A 23,550-nucleotide genomic window follows, 5' to 3' on the forward strand; every position below is an offset into this window, starting at 1 on the left:
CAGCTGCCCCCTGTTGTCACCTCCGGTCCCCACACCCCTCAGCCTTTTCTGTGACTTCCTGATTTATTTTAAAGCAGCCAGAGGCTGATGAGCACAGGAGGGAGCCCAGGGTGGCACAGAGCACCTGGCACTCTCCTGCCACCACCTGAGCTGCTCCAGTGCCCCTCACCCTCCAGCCTGCTGGGGAGAAGGTGCTGCCTCTGCTCCAGGGGCACCTCACCTGCAGGAAGGGTTTTGGCTCCACCACCATCCCTGAGCTGCCCCGGGTGTCCCTCAAGGTCCTGCCTGTCCTCTCCCCACCCCACTGTTGGAAAAGCAGGGCTGGAGCTCCCGAGGGATCCCCAGAACCAGGGAGAGATCCAAGAACGGCGCAGGGAAACCCTCAAGCCACTTAGTTTTTTTGTTTTGTTTTTTTTTGTTTTTTTTTTTTTTTTTAATATTTTATTGCAACATCACGGGGTTCTCTGGCCCTCCCAGCAGTGAGACTCATGCGAGTGAACACCAAACCAGTTTACTCTTAAATTAAAAATTCACTTTTATATATATATATATATATATATCTATATATATAAAAAAAAAAAAAAAAAAGAACACATTTCCTTTTGCCCAGGCAGGCTGTCCCAGCCCTCCTGCTCGCAGGAGGCAGCGGCTCCGTGGGTTTCCGGACCAGGCAGGCTCAGGGAGGAGCAGCAGCCCCACCTTTTTCCGCCGGATTTTTGTGGGGCTGGTGGCATCCAAGAGGAAGATTTCAACCTCCTTTTCCACATCCCCCACGGGAAGATAACAGCCACATGGCCAGAGGTCCCCAGGGAGCAGCAGCGTCTGCCTCCCATCCCTGGGGTGTCTCTGGCTTCTCCTGGTTAATTCCACTCTGGATTTCTCATAGAAAAGCAGCATTATTTTTTTTTTCTTTTCTTTTTTTTTTTCTGTTTTACAACAATTTTTATAAAAAACTAACGAGGATCAACAACAACAATACAAAAATGCAGTAATTGCTTTTCCAACTCAAGTGCGCAGCAAAGTTTCCCACCCTCTCAGGAGGCAGAGCTCAGATCCACGTGGATGAACGCAGCTCCCTCCTGAGCACGATCTGAAATCCCTGCCTTGGAAGAGTGGAGATGCATCCCAGACTATAGCAGCACGTTCAGAGGTTTTCCTTAAATCCTAGTCTGATGCCTAAGCTACCAAAGGGCCCGCTCCGAGGAGAGCCTGCCACTGCCCAGGGAGCCAGGGAAGGGCCAAAGGGGGAAGGCACTTTTTTGGGAAGGAGAGGAAAGCAGCATCCAGCAATGCCAGCTCTCCTCCCTCCCCTTTCCCAGCAGTGAACAATAAATTAAGCAGCCGAGGGGACCCCGAACTCCTCCCAAGTCCCCAAAATCCCACATCCAACAGCAAAAACAAACAAGCCCCACGGCTCCTCTCCAAGCAGAAGCAGCTGCACGACTCCCCTGGAGCTGTGGGGACGTGGCACGAAGCAATCAGGAGCCAGGGGCCACCAAGCAGCTGCTCCAGGAGCCCCGTGGCCCCGCAGTAAGGAGCTGGGGGTGACGAGGACTCAGGTCCTGCAGGGCTGGCTCTGTGATTTTTTTTTTTTTGTCCCTCACGGGGCTGGAAGTGGCCGTGAACAGCCCGGAGAGCCAGGAAACACCAACAGAGAAACAATTCCAACTTCATCCAGGCTCCTGCTCCCCGTGCCCCGGCACGGCCTCTGCAGCAGCTCCAGCCTGGCAGGGGCCCCTGGGAGCAGCTGGGTGGGCAGGGGGGGATGCAGCGAGCTGGGGGTGTCCAGGGAGGGGCTGGAGCTCTGGGCAAGGGCACTTGGTCACAGGTTGACGTCGGTGACGTCCGTGGGGGTGCTGGTGGGCTGGCTGCCCCCGTAGGGCGCCGCCTTGGCGCTGAATTCCTGCTGGGATTGGGATGCCTGCTTCAGGCTCTCGGCTAAGGCCGCCTCGATCTGCTCCTGACAGGCCTTCAGGCAGTCCTGGAACAGGGAAAAACACGTGGGGGCCATCAGGTCTGTGCTCCTCCTCCTCCTCCTGTGGGAACAGCTCAGCTGCACCTCTGACCCCCCCAGCATGGGAGATTTTCTCCATCACTTTGTCCCTCCCCACACTCAGGTTGTTCTCCTCCCTGCTGCCCCCTGTTCTGCAGGAATGCTGTGTCCAGCAGAGCTTCCCAAAGCCCTGGAGCCAGCGTGTGGCTTCAGCCGGGTGACAAGAGCAGGCCAAACTCCCCAGCTCCCACAAATACCGTCCTTGGAACAGGATCCCCCTGCAGCCCCCCAGCCCAGCTTTCCCTGAGCTCTGTGCAGCAGAGCTGGGCACAGGAATTCTGCTGGGTGCCCCTGGAGCAGCAGGACCCTCCCCGAGCCCAGATCCCCCCTACACCACCTCCATCCCCGCTGGGAGCACCACGCTGTGCCCACCGAGCTGCTCACAAGGTTTTCACCCTCCTGTCCCCTCTGTGACACCCCCAGGGGACCCAGGGACACGCACAGGAGGGTGCAGGGGGCTGCCAACAGCAGCAGCGCTTGCCAGAAATGCAAACCCCGCTCTGGTTTTTCCCCCTCGAGCTGTAAAAGCAGGAGGAAACTCCCACTGGGACACCCCGGGGGCACAGCCCAGCCTGGTGACAGTTTGCACCTCACGGGACATTGTCACACCCCGAAATCTCTTACCAGGAATCCGCCGGCAGTTCTTAGAAACTGACAGAGGATGTGGCGAGCGAAAATAGCAACGCCCAGCTCCCCTTCCCCAGCTCCCCTTCCCCGGCTTCCCGTCAGTGCAGCCTCCTCCTGCCCCAGCCCCGCCCGGCCCTGAGCGCCAGGGGCACCTGGGCAGGGGCTGGGCATCCCCTGGGGCACCTGGGCAGGGGCTGGGCATCCCTACAGGCACCTGGGCAGGGGCTGGGCATCTCCATGGATACCTGGGCAGGGGCTGGGCATCCCCAGGGGCACCTGGGCAGGGGCTGGGCATCCCCAGGGATACCTGAGCAGGGGCTGGGCATCCCCATGGACACCTGGGCAGGGGCTGGGCATCCCTACAGGCACCTGGGCAGGGGCTGGGCATCCCCTGGGGCACCTGGGCAGGGGCTGGGCATCCCTACAGGCACCTGGGCAGGGGCTGGGCATCCCCATGGACACCTGGGCAGGGGCTGGGCATCCCCTGGGGCACCTGGCTGTGGGATCACCTCGCACATGGGCTGTCCATCACCATCTCCTGGCTGTCCATCACCATGGCCAGCCCATCCCCAGCTCTCCAGCACCATCCCTGGGCTGACCACCTCTCCCACCAGTCCATCCCAGTGGCCAGCCCACGCCAGGCTCTCCATGACCAGCCTGTCCTGGGCTCTCCATCCCTGTGTCCCTCCCAGCTCCCCAGTGCCAATCCTGGATGCCAAGGCCAGCCTGGCCACCCCCAGCCAGGCTCCTGCTGGCCACCGAGCTGGCCCAGCCCTGCAGCACCACCCCTGCATTCCCAGCTGGGCCTGGCAGCTGCAGGAAGGGCGTGGCTCCTCCAGAGGGGAAACTGAGTCACGGCCCGGGGCCACGCTCAGGGAGAAGCAGCAGCACCACAAATGAGGGAGCTGAGCCCAGGTGCTCTGCCAGGAACCCAAAATTCACATCCCAGGAGGGGCTGCCACGGTCCTGCCTGGGCTGGAGCTGTTTGTGAGGCACGGCAGATGCTGGGGAGGGACAGGAGGGGACAGGAGGGTGCTGGGCTCCATTTCAGCTCCTCTCCCTCCACAGAGCCCTCCCTGCTTCCCACCTGTTCCCTGCACAGCCCCGACCTCCCTGAGCACTTGGGAGCAGGTGGCTGCACTGATTCTCTCTTTAAAAAGGCCCCAGAGAACAAAAAAATTCCATCTGCACAAAGAGAGCAGGAGCCTCCCCCCGGACAGAGGCTGCCCCAGGTCCTGGCAGGGGACTGGAACTGACCTGGGCAGGGAGGAGATCAAAGGGGAGAGGAAAAGCTCAGACTGGAGCCCCACAGGATCCCTGTCCCGCCCCAAGGGCGCTGAGGGGCTGCAGGACCCCCCCACGCTGATGTCCCCAAAGCTGGAAGGTTCCATGTCCCAGCCCCCCCTTCCCCCCCAGCTGCAACCGGACACTGAGGGGAGCAGATGCCGAGCCTGGCGTGTCCCTGTCCCCGTCCCAGCCCGAGAACCCGATCCTGCCAACACCTGTCCGGGCAGGGAACAGATCCTGCCCTTTGTGTGGCATTTCAAAGGCTCTGAGCCCACCCTGCCCTGCCCAGGCTGCGTTTGGGATCATCCCACAGCCCTTGGCTCTCCTCAAACCGGGGCAGCGCTGTCTGAACAGCAAAACTCCACCGGATCCCAGAGCAGCTGGGGCTGGAAGGGCCCTCCAGAGTCCATCCCTGCACCCCAGGCTGACCATCCCCACGGCCAGACCACCCCAGGCTGACCATCCCCACGGCCAGACCACCCCAGGCTGACCATCCCCACGGCCAGACCATCCCAGGCTGACCATCCCCACGGCCAGACCACCCCAGGCTGACCATCCCCACGGCCAGACCACCCCAGGCTGACCATCCCCACAGCCAGACCATCCCAGGCTGACCATCCCCACAGCCAGACCATCCCAGGCTGACCATCCCCACAGCCAGACCACCCCAGGCTGACCATCCCCACGGCCAGTCCATCCCAGTATCCATCCCCACGGCCAGACCACCCCAGGCTGACCATCCCCACAGCCTGACCATCCCAGGCTGACCATCACCATGGCCAGACCACCCCAGGCTGACCATCACCATGGCCACCATCCCAGTATCCATCACCACAGCCTGACCATCCCAGGCTGACCATCTCTGTGGCCAGTCCATCCCAGTATCCATCCCCACGGCCAGTCCATCCCAGTATCCATCACCACAGCCAGTCCATCCCAGTATCCATCCCCACAGCCAGACCACCCCAGGCTGACCATCCCCATGGCCAGTCCATCCCAGGCTGACCATCCCCACGGCCAGACCACCCCAGGCTGACCATCCCCACGGCCAGACCACCCCAGGCTGACCATCCCCACGGCCAGACCACCCCAGGCTGACCATCCCCACGGCCAGACCACCCCAGGCTGACCATCCCCACAGCCTGACCACCCCAGGCTGACCATCCCCACGGCCAGACCACCCCAGGCTGACCATCCCCACGGCCAGACCACCCCAGGCTGACCATCCCCACGGCCAGTCCATCCCAGTATCCATTACCACGGCCTGACCATCCCAGTATCCATCACCACGGCCAGACCATCCCAGGCTGACCATCCCTGCATCCCTGGGCTGACCATCACCACGGCCAGACCATCCTTGGGTTCTCCCTCACCATGGCCAGTCCATCCCCAGCCCCAGTGCCCATTCTCAGCTCGGTGCCAGCCCCAGTGGCCACTCACCACAGCCACCTGGAGCAGGTGACACAGGTGACACATCCAGCTGGATCTGGAACATCTCCAGAGCGTTCCCCATGTCCCACCCTGATGGAGAGCCCCTCCTCTGAGGAGCAGCAAGGCTCCCACAGCTGTGCCAGCCCCAGTGCCCACTCCCAGCTCGGTGCCAGCCCCAGTGCCCACTCACTCAGCAGCTCGCTCTCACCAGCTCGGTGCCAGCCCAGTGCCCACTCCCAGCTCAGTGCCAGCCTCAGTGCCCACTCACCAGCTTGGTGCCAGCCCAGTGCCCACTCCCAGCTCGGTGCCAGCCCAGTGCCCACTCCCAGCTTGGTGCCAGCCCCAGTGCCCACTCACTCAGCAGCTCGCTCTCACCAGCTCGGTGCCAGCCCAGTGCCCACTCCCAGCTCAGTGCCAGCCTCAGTGCCCACTCACCAGCTTGGTGCCACCCCAGTGCCCACTCCCAGCTCGGTGCCAGCCCCGGTACCCACTCATCACCTTGAGGCCAGCCCCAGTGCCACTCCCCAGCCCCAGTGCCACTTCTCAGCCCCAGTGCCACTTCTCAGCCCCAGTGCCACTCCCCAGCCCCAGTGCCACTCCCCAGCCCCAGTGCCACTTCTCAGCCCCAGTGCCACTCCCCAGCCCCAGTGCCCACTCCCCAGCCCCAGTGCCACTTCCCAGCCCCAGTGCCCACTCCCAGCTCGGTGCCACCCCAGTGCCCACTCCCAGCTCGGTGCCAGCCCCAATGCCCACTCCCAGCTGGGTGCCAGCCCAGTGCCCACTCCCCAGCCCAGTGCCCACTCCCAGCTGGGTGCCAGCCCAGTGCCCACTCCCCAGCCCAGTGCCCACTCCCAGCTCGGTGCCAGCCCAGTGCCCACTCCCCAGCCCAGTGCCCACTCCCAGCTCGGTGCCAGCCCAGTGCCCACTCCCCAGCCCAGTGCCCACTCCCAGCTCAGTGCCAGCCCAGTGCCCACTCCCCAGTCCAGTGCCCACTCCCCAGCCCCAGTGCCCACTCCCCAGCCCAGTGCCAGCCCCAGTGCCCACTCCCCAGCCCCAGTGCCCACTCCCAGCTCAGTTCCAGCCCAGTGCCCACTCCCCAGCCCAGTGCCCAGTCACTCACCAGCTCGGTGCCAGCCCCAGTGCCCACTCCCCAGCCCAGTGCCCACTCCCCAGCCCCAATGCCCACTCCCAGCTCGGTGCCAGCCCAGTGCCCACTCCCCAGCCCAGTGCCCACTGACTCACCAGCTCGGTGCCCGTGGTGCTGGCCAGCAGCTCGCTCAGGGCCTCTGCGCTGCCCGGCAGCCCCAGGCCGTGCGCGGCGGCGCCGATGCTGCCGGTGGCGATCATGGACGGGGGGTACATCACAAAGGTGCAGTCTGCAGCCACGGGGGGGAAGGGGTGTCAGGGGGCTCCAGATGGGGTTTGGGGTTGTTAGAGGGGGTCCAGACAGGGTTTGGGATGTTAGGGAGGCTCCAGCTGGGGTTTGGGGTTGGGGATATCAGGGAGGCTCCAGACGGGATTTGGGATGTCAGGGGGGGTCCAGACAGGGTTTGGGATGTCAGGGGGGGTCCAGACAGGGTTTGGGGTTGTTAGGGGGGCTCCAGATGGTGTTCGGGGATATCAGGGAGGCTCCAGCTGGGTTTGGGATGTCAGGGAGGCTCCAGCTGGGGTTGGGATGTCAGGGGGGCTCCAGATGGGGTTTGGGGTTGTTAGAGGGGGTCCAGACCAGGTTTGGGGTTGGGGATGTCAGGGAGGCTCCAGACGGGATTTGGGATGTCAGGGAGGCTCCAGCTGGGTTTGGGGATGTCAGGGGGGCTCCAGCTGGGGTTGGGATGTCAGGGGGGCTCCAGCTGAGGTTGGGATGTCAGGGGGGCTCCAGCTGGGTTTGGGATGTTAGGGGGGGCTCCAGCTGGGGTTGGGATGTCAGGGGGGCTCCAGCTGGGTTTGGGATGTCAGGGGGGCTCCAGCTGGGTTTGGGGATATTAGGGGGGGGCTCCAGCTGGATTTGGGGATGTCAGGGGGGGTCCAGACAGGGTTTGGGGTTGGGGATGTCAGGGGGACTCCAGCTGGATTTGGGATGTCAGGGGGGCTCCAGCTGGGTTGGGGATGTCAGGGGGGGTCCAGCTGGGTTTGGGGTTGTTAGGGGGGCTCCAGCTGGGGTTGGAATGTCAGGGGGACTCCAGATGGGGTTTGGGATGTCAGGGAGGCTCCAGCTGGGTTTGGGATGTCAGGGGGGCTCCAGATGGGGTTTGGGGTTGTTAGAGGGGGTCCAGACCAGGTTTGGGGTTGGGGATGTCAGGGAGGCTCCAGACGGGATTTGGGATGTCAGGGAGGCTCCAGCTGGGTTTGGGGATGTCAGGGGGGCTCCAGCTGGGGTTGGGATGTCAGGGGGGCTCCAGCTGGGGTTGGGATGTCAGGGGGGCTCCAGCTGGGTTTGGGATGTCAGGGGGGCTCCAGCTGGGTTTGGGGATATTAGGGGGGGGCTCCAGCTGGATTTGGGGATGTCAGGGGGGGTCCAGACAGGGTTTGGGGTTGGGGATGTCAGGGGGACTCCAGCTGGATTTGGGATGTCAGGGGGGCTCCAGCTGGGTTGGGGATGTCAGGGGGACTCCAGATGGGGTTTGGGATGTCAGGGAGGCTCCAGCTGGGTTTGGGATGTCAGGGGGGCTCCAGCTGGGTTTGGGGATGTCAGGGGGGCTCCAGCTGGATTTGGGGATGTCAGGGGGGCTCCAGCTGGGTTTGGGATGTCAGGGGGGCTCCAGCTGGATTTGGGATGTCAGGGGGCTCCAGCTGGGTTGGGGATGTCAGGGGGGCTCCAGCTGGATTTGGGGATGTCAGGGGGGCTCCAGATGGGTTTGGGGTTGTTAGGGAGGCTCCAGCTGGGTTGGGGATGTCAGGGGGGCTCCAGCTGGGTTGGGATGTCAGGGGGGCTCCAGCTGGGTTTGGGATGTCAGGGGGGCTCCAGCTGGGTTGGGATGTGCCAGGTGTGCCCGGCCCAGCACCCACCTGTGGCGCAGAGGGCGATGAAGGTCTGCGCGTGCTTCCTGACCAGCTCCAGCCTGTCGGGGGGCAGCGGCAGGCGCTGCAGGATGTGCGGCAGGAAATCGTTGGCTGTCACCGACACCAGGTCCCACTTGAGCTTCTCCAGCACCAGCAGCTCCCAGCGCTGCGGGCAGAGCGAGGGCAGCACGTCACGGGGGGGACAGGGGCTGTCCCCACACTGTCCCTGTGCCAGGGCCAGGGCAGGACAGGGAAGGGCAGAGGGGCTGTCCCCAGGCTGTCCCTGTGCCACCAGGCCAGCCCAGGAGCCCCAGGGAGAGGACAGGACTGGGAAAGGCACAGGGGCTGTCCCCACGCTGTCCCCATGGCACAATTCCAGCCCTGGAGGTCCCAGGGAAGGGCAGGACAGGGAAGGGCACAGGGGCTGTCCCCACGCTGTCCCCAGGGCACAATTCCAGCCCTGGAGGTCCCAGGATCAGGGCAGGACAGGGAAGGGCACAGGAGTTGTCCCCAGGCTGTCCCTGTGCCACCAGGCCAGCCCAGGGCTGCTCCATTGGCAGGAGGCTCCAGGGCCAGGGCAGGATGTGGAAGGGCAAAGGGACTGTCCCCAGGCTGTCCCCAGGGCACAATTCCAGCCCAGGAGGCTCCAGGGCCAGGGCAGGACAGGGATAGACAGAGGAGTTGTCCCCAGGCTGTCCCCACACTGTCCCTGTGCCACCAGGCCAGCCCAGGAGCCCCAGGGAGAGGAGAGGACAGGGAAGGGCACAGGGGCTGTCCCCAGTCTGTCCCTGTGCCACCAGGCCAGCCCTGGAGGCCCCAGGGCCAGGGCAGGACGGTGGCACACAGCTGTGTCCCCTCCCAGTCCCCACATCCCAGCCTGGAGGAGTTTCCAGCACCTTCTCCCCTCCCTCCGTGGGTCAGAGGGGCCTGAGGGCGTCCCCAGGTCCCTCCTGCCCTGAGCAGGGGGTGACAGTGGCAGCACAGGTGACAGTGGCAGCAGAGGTGACAGTGGCAGCACAGGTGGCAGTGGCAGCACGGGTGACAGTGACAGCAGAGGTGACAGTGGCAGCAGAGGTGACAGTGGCAGCACAGGTGGCAGTGGCACACAGGTGACGGTGACAGGACAGGTGACAGTGGCAGCAGAGGTGGCAGTGACAGCAGAGGTGACAGTGGCAGCACAGGTGGCAGTGGCACACAGGTGACGGTGACAGGACAGGTGACAGTGGCAGCAGAGGTGGCAGTGACAGCAGAGGTGACAGTGGCAGCACAGGTGACAGTGACAGGACAGGTGACAGTGGCAGCACGGGTGACAGTGGCAGCACGGGTGGCAGTGACAGCACGGGTGGCAGTGGCACACAGGTGACAGTGACAGCAGAGGTGACAGTGGCAGCACGGGTGACAGTGACAGCACGGGTGACAGTGACAGCAGAGGTGACAGTGGCAGCACAGGTGACAGTGGCAGCAGAGGTGGCAGTGGCAGGACAGGTGACAGTGGCAGGACAGGTGACAGTGACAGGACAGGTGACAGTGGCAGCACGGGTGGCAGTGACAGCACGGGTGGCAGTGGCACACAGGTGACAGTGACAGCAGAGGTGACAGTGGCCCTGCTGGGACAGGGAACCCGCAGGAGCTGAGCTGAGGCTCCAGAGCTGCCCCGGGCTCGGCCAGGGCCGGGGTCACTTCTGTCCCCCAGGCTCAGGGTCCCTCCAGCACCCACAGCTCTGAGGAGGTGACAGTCCCTCCCCAGGCCAGCTCTGAGGAGGTGACAGTCCCTCCCCAGGCCAGCTCTGAGGAGGTGACAGTCCCTCCCCAGGCCAGCTCTGAGGAGGTGACAGTCCCTCCCCAGCCAGGCCAGAAAAGTCTGTATGAAGATAACATTTAAAAAAATAATTAAATTAAATTTAAAAAATAATGTAAAATAATGTAAGAAATAAAATGAAATAAAATAAAAATAAAATAATAAAATAAAGAATAAAATGAAATAATAAAATAAGATAAAAATAAAATTAGATTAAATAATAAAACTACATAAAGTAACATAATAAAATGAAATAAAATAATAAAATAAAATAAGATAAAAATAAAATGAAATAAAATAATAAAATTACATAAAGATAAAAATAAAATGAAATAAAATAAAATAAGATAAAAATAAAATGAAATAAAAAATAAAATTACATAAAGTAAGATAAAAAATAAAATGAAATAGAATAATAAAATAACATAAAATAAAAAATAAAAATAAAAAAATAAAATAAAATTAAAGGAAAAATAAAATAAAATAACATAACATAAAATAATGAAATAAAATAACAGACTTAAATTAAATTTAAAAAATAAAAAAATAAAATAACATAAAATAAAATAATGAAATAACATTAAAATAAATAAAATAAAATAAAATAAAGAAAGAAAATAAAGAATTAAACTAAAAAATAAAGACTAACTTTAAACTAAGACCCAAGGAGGGTTAGAGAAGGGCCTGGATGGAAACCCAGCTTCCTCCAAGAGGACAAACCCCCCTCGCAGCCTCTCCTCCCCCAGGAGCACCCAGCAGCTCTGTCCTTTGGAAGGGCTCAGCTGCCCGAGGAGGAGGAGGAGGAGGAGGAGGAAGCAGAGCCCACCCTGAGCCAGCTTCCTGCTGGGCTGGCCCCGGGCCACCAGGATGGGCCACTGTCCCCAGTGAGCCACTGTCCCCAGTGAGCCACTGTCCCCAGTGGGCCACTGTCACTGTCCCCAGTGAGCCACTGTCCCCAGTGAGCCACTGTCCCCAGTGAGCCACTGTCACTGTCCCCAGTGAGCCACTGTCCCCAGTGAGCCACTGTCCCCAGTGGGTCACTGTCCCCACTGTCACTGTCCCCAGTGAGCCACTGTCCCCAGTGAGCCACTGTCCCCAGTGAGCCACTGTCACTGTCCCCAGTGGGCCACTGTCACTGTCCCCAGTGAGCCACTGTCCCCACTGTCACTGTCCCCAGTGAGCCACTGTCCCCAGTGAGCCACTGTCCCCAGTGAGCCACTGTCACTGTCCCCAGTGAGCCACTGTCACTGTCCCCACTGTCACTGTCCCCAGTGAGCCACTGTCCCCACTGTCACTGTCCCCAGGGCCTGCCTGACCTCCTGGGGGGGAGGGCAGGGGTGAGCGCGGAGGGGCAGCTGGGGGGGGGATGGAGATTGAACTCCCTGGGGCAGGGAAACCCCCAGATCCCTGGGGAATCCAGTGATTCCAGAGCCAGGGAAAACCCCCAGATCCCTGGGGAATCATTCCAGAGCCAGGGCAAACCCTCCAGATCCCTGGGGAATGATTCCAGAGCCAGGGCAAACCCCCAGATCCCTGGGGAATCCACTGATTCCAGAGCCAGGGCAAACCCCCAGATCCCTGGGGAATGATTCCAGAGCCAGGGCAAACCCCCAGATCCCTGGGGAATGATTCCAGAGCCAGGGAAAACCCCTCAGATCCCTGGGGAATGATTCCAGAGCCAGGGAAACCCCTCAGATCCCTGGGGAATGATTCCAGAGCCAGGGAAACCCCTCAGATCCCTGGGGAATGATTCCAGAGCCAGGGAAACCCCTCAGATCCCTGGGGAATGATTCCAGAGCCAGGGAAACCCCCAGATCCCTGGGGAATGATTCCAGAGCCAAGGAAAACCCTCCAGATCCCTGGGGAATCATTCCAGAGCCAGGGCAAACCCCTCAGATCCCTGGGGAATCCAATGATTCCAGAGCCAGGGAAAACCCCCAGATCCCTGGGGAATGATTCCACAGGCAGGGCAAACCCCCAGATCCCTGGGGAATCGATCCACAGTCAGGGCAAACCCTCCAGATCCCTGGGGAATGATTCCAGAGCCAGGGAAACCCCCAGATCCCTGGGGAATGATTCCAGAGCCAGGGAAAACCCTCCAGATCCCTGGGGAATGATTCCACAGGCAGGGCAAACCCCCAGATCCCTGGGGAATGATTCCACAGCCAGGACAAACCCTTCAGATCCCTGGGGATTCTCTCTTTACTGGAGCAGAATGAGCTCCAGAAAGGGTTAAAATCCCTGGAAATCCAGGGAGGAGGACTCTCCATGGGCAATTCAGATTTAATTTCCTCAGCCAGGATGAATCCTTCCCACACCCCTGGATATTCCCTCTATACTGGAGCAGGATGAGCTCCAAAATGGGTTAAAATCCCTGGAAATCCAGGGAGGAGGACTCTCCATGGGTGCTTTAATTCAGATTTAACTCCCTCAGGTCCCACAGTGAGGGTGAATCCTTCAGATCCCTGGGTATTCCCTCTTTATAGGAGCAGGATGAGCCCCAGAAAGGGTTAAAATCCAAGGAAATCCAGGGAGGAGAAGCTCCAGGGGCTCTCCCAGTGCCTCAGTTTCCCTCCCCCAGGGTGCTGATGCCCCTTGGACAACACACAGGGACAAACCCTGCTCTGCTGAGCGCCCACATTCCCACCAGGAGGGAGAAAAAGGATCCAGTTTGCTTGGAAAAGCCAAATAAAATCACTTCTGACCCCCAAAATAAAATGATTTCCAGCCATATCGACGTCTCAAAGCATCCAAGAGTGACCCAGGGATGCTGGGAGGGGGAAATTTTATATTATTTTATTTATTTTGTATTCCCAGCAGGAATGAGCCCTGGAGCCTGGGAATGAGGGGGAATATCCAGGGATGCTCTGCCTGCTCCAGGCTGAGCTGGGAACAGGAAATCCTCACCAAAATTCAGATTTAAACCTGCAGGAGTCCCCAGGCTGAGCTGGGAACAGGAAATCCTCACCAAAAATCAGATTTCGACCTGCAGGAGTCCCCAGGCTGAGCTGGGAACAGCCAATTCTCACCAAAATTCAGATTTAAACCTGCAGGAGTCCCCAGGCTGAGCTGGAACAGGAAATCCTCACCAAAATTCAGATTTAGACCTGCAGGAGTCCCCAGGCTGAGCTGGAACAGGAAATCCTCACCAAAATTCAGATTTAGACCTGCAGGAGTCACCAGGCTGAGCTGGGAACAGGAAATCCTCACCAAAATTCAGATTTAAACCTGCAGGAGTCCCTAGGCTGAGCTGGAACAGGAAATCCTCACCAAAATTCAGATTTAGACCTGCAGGAGTCCCCAGGCTGAGCTGGAACAGCCAATTCTCACCAAAAATCAGATTTAAACCTGCAGGAGTCCCCAGGCTGAGCTGGAACAGCCAATTCTCACCAAAAATCAGATTTAGACCTGCAGGAGTCCCCAGGCTGAGCTAGAACAGCAAACCCTCACCAAAATTCAGATTTAGACCTGCAGGAGTCCCCAGGCTGAGCTGGGAACGGGAAATCCTCACCAAAATTCAGATTTAAACCTGCAGGAGTCACCAGGCTGAGCTGGGACAGGAAATCCTCACCAAAATTCAGATTTAGACCTGCAGGAGTCCCCAGGCTGAGCTGGGACAGGAAATCCTCACCAAAATTCAGATTTAGACCTGCAGGAGTCCCCAGGCTGAGCTGGAACAGGAAATCCTCACCAAAATTCAGATTTAGACCTGCAGGAGTCCCCAGGCTGAGCTGGAACAGCCAACCCTCACCAAAATTCAGATTTAAACATGCAGGAGTCTCCAGGCTGAGCTGGAACAGGAAACCCTCACCAAAATTCAGATTTAGACCTGCAGGAGTCCCCAGGCTGAGCTGGAACAGGAAATCCTCACCAAAATTCAGATTTAGACCTGCAGGAGTGGCTGTGGAGTCCCTCAGGGATGGGGACAGCACTGAGCACCCCTCATCAGCTCCTGAGGGCTAATTAAGGCAATCACCACCCTCTAATGACTTCAGGGTTCTGGAGGGGATTGTCCCCAGCCTTGGGAAAATCCAGGCTGAGCTCTGCAGTTCCCAGAGGGCCCTCGGGTCACACCTGGGGGTTCTGGGGCTCACCCCCACTCAGCCCACCCCAAAAACACCAGAGCTGCTCAAGGGGGTGAGGAGTGACCCCTCAAAGCCCCAGGGATGTGCTGTCACTGCCCCCTCCTGAGCCCCAAAAAAAGGGCTTTTCTCCCATTTCCTCCCTGAGCTTTTATCTGACAGCACCAGGAATGTTTGGCCTTTCAGAGCCTCAGGATGGAAACTTCTGGATGCAGGATGAGGAATGCAAGGTAGGGCAGGAATCCCACCCATCCCCACCAGCCTGGAGCCCCCACGAGCTCCCAAACCCCTCACAGCCCTTTTGCTGCTTCACCCTGCTCCTAAAATCTGATTTTCTCCTGCTGCTGTGGAAGTGAAATCTCTCACCTCGCCCCAATTCCTGCAGCTGGGGGGAGGCAGAGCTGCCTGAGCCTGGGCTGGGAGCCTTGGAGATGTCACTGGAGTGACAGCCCTGAGTGACAGCCCTGAGTGACAGCCCTGAGTGACAGCCCAGAGCTGGCACAGCCACGACCAGGAGGGGGACAGCTGCGGGGACAAATGAGTGTGGGGAGGATGGAAAATCCTTCCCCAGGGAGGGGGGAATGCAGAGGGATGGGATCAGGGGATGCCAGGAGGAGCTGGGCACAGGGAGGGCACCAGAGCTGTGAGCCTTGGAGATGTCACTGGAGTGACAGCCCAGAGTGACAGCTCAGAGCTGGGACAGCCACAACCAGGATGGGGACAGCTGTGGGGACAATCCTGCTGCCCCAAATGAGCATGGGGAGGGTGGAAAATCCTTCCCCAGGGAGGAGGGAATGCAGAGGGATGGGATCAGGGGATGCCAGGAGTAGCTGGGCACTGGGAGGGGACACAGGGAGGTTCCTAGAGCTGTGAGTCTTGGAGATGTCACTGGAGTGACAGCCCTGAGTGACAGCCCTGAGTGACAGCCCTGAGTGACAGCCCAGAGCTGGGACAGGAAACTTCCTGCACAACCAGGATGGGGACAATTGAGGGGACAATCCTGCTGCAAGGGGAGGATGGAAAATCCTTCCCCAGGGAGGGGGAATGCAGAGGGATGGGATCAGGGGATGCCAGGAGGAGCTGGGCACAGGGAGGGCACCAGAGCTGTGAGCCTTGGAGATGTCACTGGAGTGACAGCCCAGAGTGACAGCCCTGAGCTGGCACAGCCACGATCAGGAGGGGGACAGCTGTGGGGACAATCCTGCTGCATGGGGAGGGTGGAAAATCCTTCCCCAGGGAGGGGGGAATGCAGAGGGCTGGGATCAGGGGATGCCAGGAGGAGCTGGGCACAGGGAGGGGACACAGGGAGGTTCCTAGAGCTGTGAGCCTTGGAGATGTCACTGGAGTGACAGCCCAGAGTGACAGCCCAGAGCTGGCACAGCCACAATCAGGAGGGGGACAGCTGGGGGGACAATCCTGCTGCATGGGGAGGGTGGAAAATCCCTCACCAGAGAGAGAGGGAATGCAGAGGGCTGGGATCAGGGGATGCCAGGAGGAGCTGGGCACAGGCAGGGGGCACAGGGCGGGGCCCAGGGGTTACCAGCAGCTCCTGGGGGGTGATGGAGTTGTCGGTGTAGATGCAGAGCTTCTCCACAGTCAGGGGCATGGTCTCCCTCAGCTTGGAGGCCAGCAGCATGCACACAGCCCCCAGCAGCTGCAGGTGGTTCTTCTGCACGGCCACCGAGGCCAGGAACCGATCCACGTAGTTCATGGCCAGGGGGAACACCTCCTCCTCACACTTCTGCTCCTCACACACCTGCCCGGGATGGCAGAGAAAAGGAAGTTTTGGTGGGAGGGGAGGGCTGAGCGCAGCCTCAGAGCTGCTGCTTCACACTTGTCACAGGGAGCTGCAGGCGTCACCCCCGGGGTGTCACCCTGAGCCTTCACCTCCCTGTGGGGAGCAGCTGCAGCTCCAAAGAGAAAGCTGAATTTGCCCTATTTGGCCTCATTTCTGCTGGGGATGCCCTCTGCCAGCTGCCAGCCCTGCAGCAAAGGGCTGGCAATTCCACCTGGAGCAGGTGGAAAAAGCTGAATTTGCCCCATTTGGCCCCAAATCTGCTGTGCCCTGCTGGGGATGCCCTCTGCAGCTCCAGCTGGAGGGTGGAGAGAAGGATCCAGAGCTGGCAATTCCACCTGGAGCAGGTGGAAAAAGCTGAATTTGCCCCATTTGGCCCCAAATCTCCTGTGCCCTGCTGGGGATGTCCTCTGCCAGCTGCCACTCCTGCCCTGGGCAGTGCTGGAGCAAAGCAGCAGCTCCAGCTGGAGGGTGGAGAGAAAATTCCAGAGCTGGAAATTCCACCTGGAGCAGGTGGAAAAAGCTGAATTTGCCCCATTTGGCCCCAAATCTGCAGTGCCCTGCTGGGGATGCCCTCTGCAGCTCCAGCTGGAGGGTGGGGAGAAAGATCCAGAGCTGGAAATTCCACCTGGAGCACGTGGAAAAAGCTGAATTTGCCCTATTTGGCCTCATTTCTGCTGTGGATGCCCTCTGCCAGCTGCCAGCCCTGCAGCAAAGGGCTGGCAATTCCACCTGGAGCAGGTGGAAAAATCTGAATTTGCCCTATTTGGCCCCAAATCTGCTGTGCCCTGCTGGGGATGTCCCCTGCCAGCCCTGCAGCAAAGCAGCAGCTCCAGCTGGAGGGTGGGGAGAAGATTCCAGAGCTGGAAATTCCACCTGGAGGAGGTGGAAAAAGCTGAATTTGCCCTATTTGGCCCCAAATCTGCTGTGCCCTGCTGGGGATGCCCTCTGCAGCTCCAGCTGGAGGGTGGAGAGAAGATTCCAGGGTTGGCAATTCCACCTGGAGCTCTCCAGGGACAGGAGGAGAATCGATGGCAGCACCCCAATCAATCCCCAAAGTCCCCTCCCTCGGCCACCAGCAGAGTCCAGCAGCCCCAAATTTCAGCCCTCTGCTCTTATCTGCCAGCAGCACCGCAGCTCCTGTCACACTGAACTTCCTCCTTTCGGCACAGCCAGCGAATCTATCGCGGTTTCTGCTGCTCCTGCTGCCAGCAGCGGCCGTGGGGACAATGACACGCGGGTGGTGACAGCGCCAGGGCCACCTCGCTGCTTTTAGGAGCCGCTCCCACAGCGGAGCTTATCCACCGACCCTCCCTCAAAAGGGGATGGGGGAACGGAGCGGCAGCAGCGGGGAAAAAAAACCCTTTAAAATGGGAATATTCTGGATTTCTTTGGAAGCGCTCCCCGCAGCAGAGGCTGGGGACAGGCAGGACCGAGCCCTGCGGAATTGTCATTTATTGGGACTTCCCTCCCGGGAGATCCCCCTGCCCCGAGCTCCACCCGCAGATTCATTTTTAATTTAGGGAAGTCCATGGCAGCGTTATTATTTCCCCCCTTGAACCAGCGCCGCTCGCAGCCCCAGCCCCGCGGGCTGAGCCGAGCCCTGCCCGGAGCTTTGGGGGTCTCTCCCGCCCTGATTTGGGGGAAATCCCAATTTTAGCACGGCAAAACTCACGGAGAGCGAGTTTCACCCTCCATCCCCAGCGGCATCACCCCCGAGCCCGACACCCATCAGCGCTGGCTCGTCCCCCGCTTGTCCCCCCGGGTTTTTGGGGCAATCCCGCAGCGCTCCGGTACCTCCAGCATCCAGAAGGCCAACATCTTCCGCATGTAGGGCTGGATGTCGCGCTGCACGCACTGGAAGTAGGACACGCGGGGGCTGTAGCGCTCCTCCAGGCTCAGCAGGTTCTGCAGCACCCGCCGGTCCCCCAGCAGATGCGGGTCCCGCCCGGCGCGGGGGGCGCGGGGCGCGGATTCCACGCACAGCAGCTCCATGGGGGGCGGGCAGGGGCTGCGGGGACACAGCGGGGACACAGCGGGGACACAGCGGGGACGCTGCGGAGGAGACGCCGCGGGCACCGCCGGCTCCGCCGCGGGACGCCGGGAACTGGCGGCGCTCCCGCCCCGGCCGCGGCCCCGAGCAGCGCCGCGCGCCGGGAGGGGCGCGCCCGCGCCGCGCCGCAGCCAATCACCGAGCGGCACCGCCGCGCCGCGGCCAATCACCGAGCGGAACCGCCGCGCCCGCCGAGTTGGGGGGCGTGGTTATAACCGGTATTCACCAATCACAGGGGTGAGCGCCGCGGAGGGGCGGGGCCAGGGGCGCGCCGGCGGGACGGGCGCACGTGGGGCGCGGCGGGCGCTGCTGCCATCTTGGGGGGGGACACGGGGACAGACACGGGGACAGACACGGGGACACGGCGCCACCCCCTTCATCTCCCCGCTCCGAGCCGTCTGTCAACCCCTGACACTTGAATTTCTGTCCCATAAGTTTTTTTCACCTCGATACAAATGGGCTCCGTGCCCTGGAAGTGCAGAATAAACGTGGTGAATTTTAGAGTTCCAGGAGGGCATTTCAGAGCACCTGGAGTGTCTGAAGGTGGTGATCTCACCTGGCTGGAGGGAAACTGAGGCCAGGAGCAGCTGAATGCTCTGAGCAGAGCAAAAAAGAAAATCAATGCTCAACCCCTGGCTCTTCCCGGCGCGGATTTCCACCCTGAATATTGATTTTCACAATCCCCAATCCCTGGCTCTCCCCCACATGAATTTTTACTATAAATATTTTATTTATTTATTTATTTATTTATTATTTTTATTTATTTTTATTTATATCAATAAATATTGACCCCATATTTTTATTACACACCCCATTAATGGAAAAACTCACTATTCTCTCGACAAAACTCATTTAGGAGACTAAAACACAATCGGAGACTGCTTTGCTGCTGAAAGTGTGAGAGCTGAGCCAGGGAGGCAGCGGGACCTGCCCAGGGATGATTTGCAAGAACCGTTGTGGTTTCAGCTCTGAGAACGCCCAGGGACAGGGGACAGCACCCAGGATGGGTGTCCCTGCCCCTGAGAGTCCCCAGGCTGTCCAGAGAGGTGACAGTACTTAAGCTGAGTGTCCCTGTCCCCGAGAACCCCCCAGGGGACAGCACCCAGTGCCTCTGTGTCCCTGTCCCTTGCGTCCCCCCCAGGGGACACTCCCGTGGCTGAGTGTCCCTGTCCCTGAGAGTCCCCAGGCTGAGTGTCCCTGTCCCTGAGACCCCCAGGCTCTGTGTCCCTGTCCCTTGAGAGCCCCCCAGGCTGATGTCCCTGTCCCTGAGAGTCCCCAGGCTGAGTGTCCCTGTCCCCAAGAACCCCCCAGGCTGAGTGTCCCTGTCCCCGAGAGCCCCCCAGGGGACACCCCCGGCCGCTGTCCCTGTCCCTTGAATCCCCCCAGGGGACAATCCCCAGGCTGAGTGTCCCTGTCCCTGAGAGCCCCCCAGGGGACACCCCCGGCTGCTGTCCCTGTCCCTTAAATCCCCCCCAGGGGACACCCCTGGCTGATGTCCCTGTCCCTTGAGTCCCCCCCAGGGGACACCCCTGGCCGCTGTCGCTGTCCCTTGAGTCCCCCCCAGGGGACACCCCCGGCCGCTGTCGCTGTCCCTTGAGTCCCCCCAGGGGACACCCCCGGCCGCTGTCGCTGTCCCTTGAGTCCCCCCCAGGGGACACCCCCGGCCGCTGTCGCTGTCCCGGTGCCAGCAGCTGGCACGGCCCGGAGGAAGTGGCAGAGCCAGCTCTGCTGGCAGCCGGGGGCGGCGGCCGGAGCGGGGTCAGGCATTGCCCGGGCTGTGCTGGGGTCTCCAGGAAACCTCTCCGGGCTCCCAGCCCGGCTCCCAGCCCCGGATCTGCTCCCTCTGCCGCTGCTGCCAGCCCGGGGGGGTTCGGGGGGGCTGAAGCAGAATTTGCTCCCAGCCCTGCCGGAGCTGCAGCTTTTGTTGGCACTTGGAGCCCTTCCGCATCCTGCCCGGGGCTGGGGGGGGCTCGGAGCCCCCCAGGACCCCAAACCCGAGCGGGGACAGCAAAATGCTCCTCAGCCTCCTGCCCTGGGGCTGCTCCTGCGTTTCCCAAGGATTTCCCAGCCAGAACCCCAAACTTTACCGGGTGTTCACCTCCAGAACCCCAAACTTTACCAGGTGTTCACCTCCAGAACCCCAAACTTTACCAGGTGTTCATCTCCAGAACCCCAAATTTCACTGGGTGTTCACCTCCAAAACCCCAAATTTCACCGGGTGTTCATCTCCAGAACCCCAAACTTTACAGAGTGTTCACCTCCAGAACCCCAAATTTTACCAGGTGTTCATCTCCAGAACCCCAAACTTTACCAGGTGTTCACCTCCAAAACCCCAAACTTTACCAGGTGTTCATCTCCAGAATCCCAAATTTCACTGAGTGTTCATCTCCAGAACCCCAAACTTCAGAGGGTGTTCCTCTCTCAAAACCCCAAAACTTCACTGGATGTTCATCTCCAGAACCCCAAACTTCACTGGGTCTTCACTGGGGGACAAACAGCCAGTGAAGTTTGGGGTTTTTGGGAGGCAAACATCTGGAGAAGTTTGGGGTTTTGGGAGGCAAACATCTGGAGAAGTTTGGGTTTTGGGGAGGCAAACATCTGGAAAATTTGGGGTTTTTGGAGATGAACATTGAGTGAAGTTTGAGGCTTTGGGAGTTGAGGGAGTGAAATATCCAGTGAAGTTTGGGGTTTGGGGAGACAAATATCCAGTGAAATGTGGGGTTTTGGGGGATGAACACCTGGTAAAGTTTGGGGTTTTGGGGGATGAACATTGGGTGAAGTTTGGGGTTTTGGAGGTAGTTTGGGGTTCTGGAGATGAACATCCAGAGAAGTTTTGGGAGACAAAGACCCAGTGAAGTTTGGGGTTTTGGGAGGCAAACATCATCTGAAATTTGGGGTTTTGGGAGATGAACATTGGGTGAAGTTTGGGGTTTTGGAGATGAACATCCAGAGAAGTTTTGGGGTTTTGGGAGATGAACACTCTGTGAAGTTTGGGGTTTTGGGAGACAAAGACTCAATGAAGTTTGGGGTTTTGGGGGATGAATACCCTCTGAAGTTTGGGGTTTTGGGAGGCAAACATCCTCTGAAATTTGGGGTTTTGGGAGATGAACTCCCTGTGAAGTTTGGGGTTTTGGGGGATGAACATTGGGTGAAGTTTGGGGTTTTGGAGATAGTTTGGGGTTCTGGAGATGAACATCCAGAGAAGTTTTGGGGTTTTGGGAGACAAAGACCCAGTGAAGTTTGGGGTTTTGGGAGGCAAACATCCTCTGAAATTTGGGGTTTTGGGAGATGAACATTGGGTGAAGTTTGGGGTTTTGGCGATGGACATCCAGAGAAGTTTTGGGGTTTTGGGAGACAAAGACCCAATGAAGTTTGGGGTTTTGGGGGATGAACATTGGGTGAAGTTTGGGGTTTTGGAGATAGTTTGGGGTTCTGGAGATGAACATCCAGAGAAGTTTTGGGAGACAAAGACCCAGTGAAGTTTGGGGTTTTGGGGGATGAACATCCAGACAAGTTTTGGGATTTTGGGAGATGAACATCCAGAGAAGTTTTGGGGTTTTGGGAGATGAACATTGGGTGAAGTTTGGGGGTTTTGGAGATGAACATCCAGAGAAGTTTTGGGGTTTTGGGAGATGAACACTCTGTGAAGTTTGGGGTTTTGGGAGACAAAGACCCAATGAAGTTTGGGGGTTTTGGGGGATGAACATTGGGTGAAGTTTGGGGTTTTGGGAGATGAATACCCTCTGAAGTTTGGGGTTTTGGGAGATGAACACTGGGTGAAGTTTGGGGTTTTGGGGGATGAACATTGGGTGAAGTTTGGGGTTTTGGGAGATGAATACCCTCTGAAGTTTGGGGTTTTGGGAGGCAAACATCCTCTGAACTTTGGGGTTTTGGGGGATGAACTCCCTGTGAAGTTTGGGGAGAGCCTCCTCACAGGTGGCACCTTGGTGTCTAATCCTGCCAGCCCAGCCTGGGGCTATCGAGGCCCTGTGGGGGCAGAAAGGGCAGAGATAAAACAAAAAGTCCTTTTTTTTCAGCTCCAGGCAGAGATAAAGCAAAAAGTCCTTTTTTTTTTTTTGGTGTTCCTGCAGCTCCAGGCAGAGATAAAACAAAAAGTCCTTTTTGTTTTGGAGCTCCTGGGGTTTCTCAGAGCTGCCCTCAAAGGAGAAATGAGCCACACAAAGGTGTGGGGATGGGGACAGGGGGTGACAGCACTGCCAGCCCTGCTGGCCCTGTCCCTGTCCCTGTCCCCAGGCACAGGGAGAGGCTGCCCTGAGCTGTCAGCACCCCGCAGATCCAGGGGGAAGAGCTGCCTGCGCTTCCAGAGGCAGCTGTGCCATCAAAGTGCAGGGAAACCCCAGCATTTGCCTCAGCCCTGCAAGGTCTGGAATGGAAATCCCCAATTTTGGAATGGAAATCCCAAGTTTTGGAATGGAAATCCCAAATTTTTCCTCACCCCTGCAAGGTTTGGAATGGAAATCCCAAATTTTTCCTCAGCCCTGCAGGGTTTCAATGGAAATCCCAAATTTTTCTTCACCCCTGCAAGGTTTGGAATGGAAATTCCACAATTTTTCCTCATCTCTGCAGGATTTGGAATGGAAATCCCAAATTTTTCCTCAGCCCTGCAGGGTTTGGAATGAAAATCCCAAATTTTTCCTCACCCTTGCAGGGTTTCAATGGAAATCCCAAATTTTTCCTCAGTCCCCTCCAGGAAATCCATCCTGCCTCAGCCTCTGTGTGTGAGAGACTTGAAATCACCTCAAAAATTGAAATTTGCACTTTTTCTGCTCTGGCCCCTGCCAGGGGCTGCTGGGGAGTGATGCCAGGATTGGGATTGGGATGGGGATTGGGATGGGGATTGGGATTGGGACTGGGATCTGTTGAAGGAGAGGACACATCCCAGAGACCAAAAATGAGCAGGGAAATCCTGCTTGGCTCAGCAGCTCAATTTTCCATCCAGGGAAACAGAAAATCCCTTTTTTTTTTTTTTTTTTTTTTTTTTTTTAAGAAATCCTCTGCTTGAGATGAATATTATCCTAATTAATGAACTGGAAATGAGTGAGAAATTCTATCCCAAGTGAGAAATTCTGTCCCAAGTGATAAATTCTGTCCTAAATGAGAAATTCTGTCCCAAGGAATAAACCAACTCCAGGGACTGCACACCTGGCCTGAACTCCCAGGGCTCTCCTGTGAAACAGGGCTGGGAAATGCTCCAAGACACCCCAAAATCCCAATTTTTGCAGCTCTGAGCACCAAAATCCTGTTTGATTCCTGCCCTGATGGACCAGGAGAGCCCTCAGAGCTTTCCTCCCCCCAGGATGGTTCCCCTGACGGTGGCAGGGAAATAAAAAACCAAAAAAAACCTTCAAAACCACCAAGCTGCCTTTGCCCCCACACATTTCTGGGGGTCCCCACAAACCCGTT

General features: G+C 58.4%; 1 protein-coding gene across 1 annotated transcript; it reads right to left on the reverse strand.

Moving 5' to 3' along the window:
• Positions 1-896: 896 nt before the first annotated feature.
• Positions 897-18,167, reverse strand: CCND3 (cyclin D3). The gene is made up of 5 exons (XM_059867453.1): positions 17,871-18,167; positions 15,819-16,034; positions 8,405-8,564; positions 6,641-6,774; positions 897-1,981 (listed from the first exon to the last, which is right to left on the reverse strand). Exons 1-5 carry the CDS (start codon positions 18,066-18,068, stop codon positions 1,823-1,825), a joined length of 867 nt encoding a protein of 288 aa, XP_059723436.1. The 5' UTR covers positions 18,069-18,167; the 3' UTR covers positions 897-1,822.
• Positions 18,168-23,550: the final 5,383 nt, after the last annotated feature.

The sequence above is a fragment of the Haemorhous mexicanus genome, chromosome 25 (genome assembly GCF_027477595.1).
Source record: "Haemorhous mexicanus isolate bHaeMex1 chromosome 25, bHaeMex1.pri, whole genome shotgun sequence".
NCBI lineage: Eukaryota > Metazoa > Chordata > Aves > Passeriformes > Fringillidae > Haemorhous > Haemorhous mexicanus.

What these genes read in the sequence shown, in the direction of transcription:
- CCND3 (XM_059867453.1), bottom strand. Translation starts at nt 18,068, where the DNA reads ATGGAGCTGCTGTGCGTGGAATCCGCGCCCCGCGCCCCCCGCGCCGGG. An exon ending in TCACCCCCCAGGAGCTGCTG is followed by an intron (nt 8,565 to 15,818) that starts GTAACCCCTGGG and finishes CTCTGCCCGCAG; the next exon opens with CGCTGGGAGCTGCTGGTGCT. An exon ending in CATCGCCCTCTGCGCCACAG is followed by an intron (nt 6,775 to 8,404) that starts GTGGGTGCTGGG and finishes CCGTGGCTGCAG; the next exon opens with ACTGCACCTTTGTGATGTAC.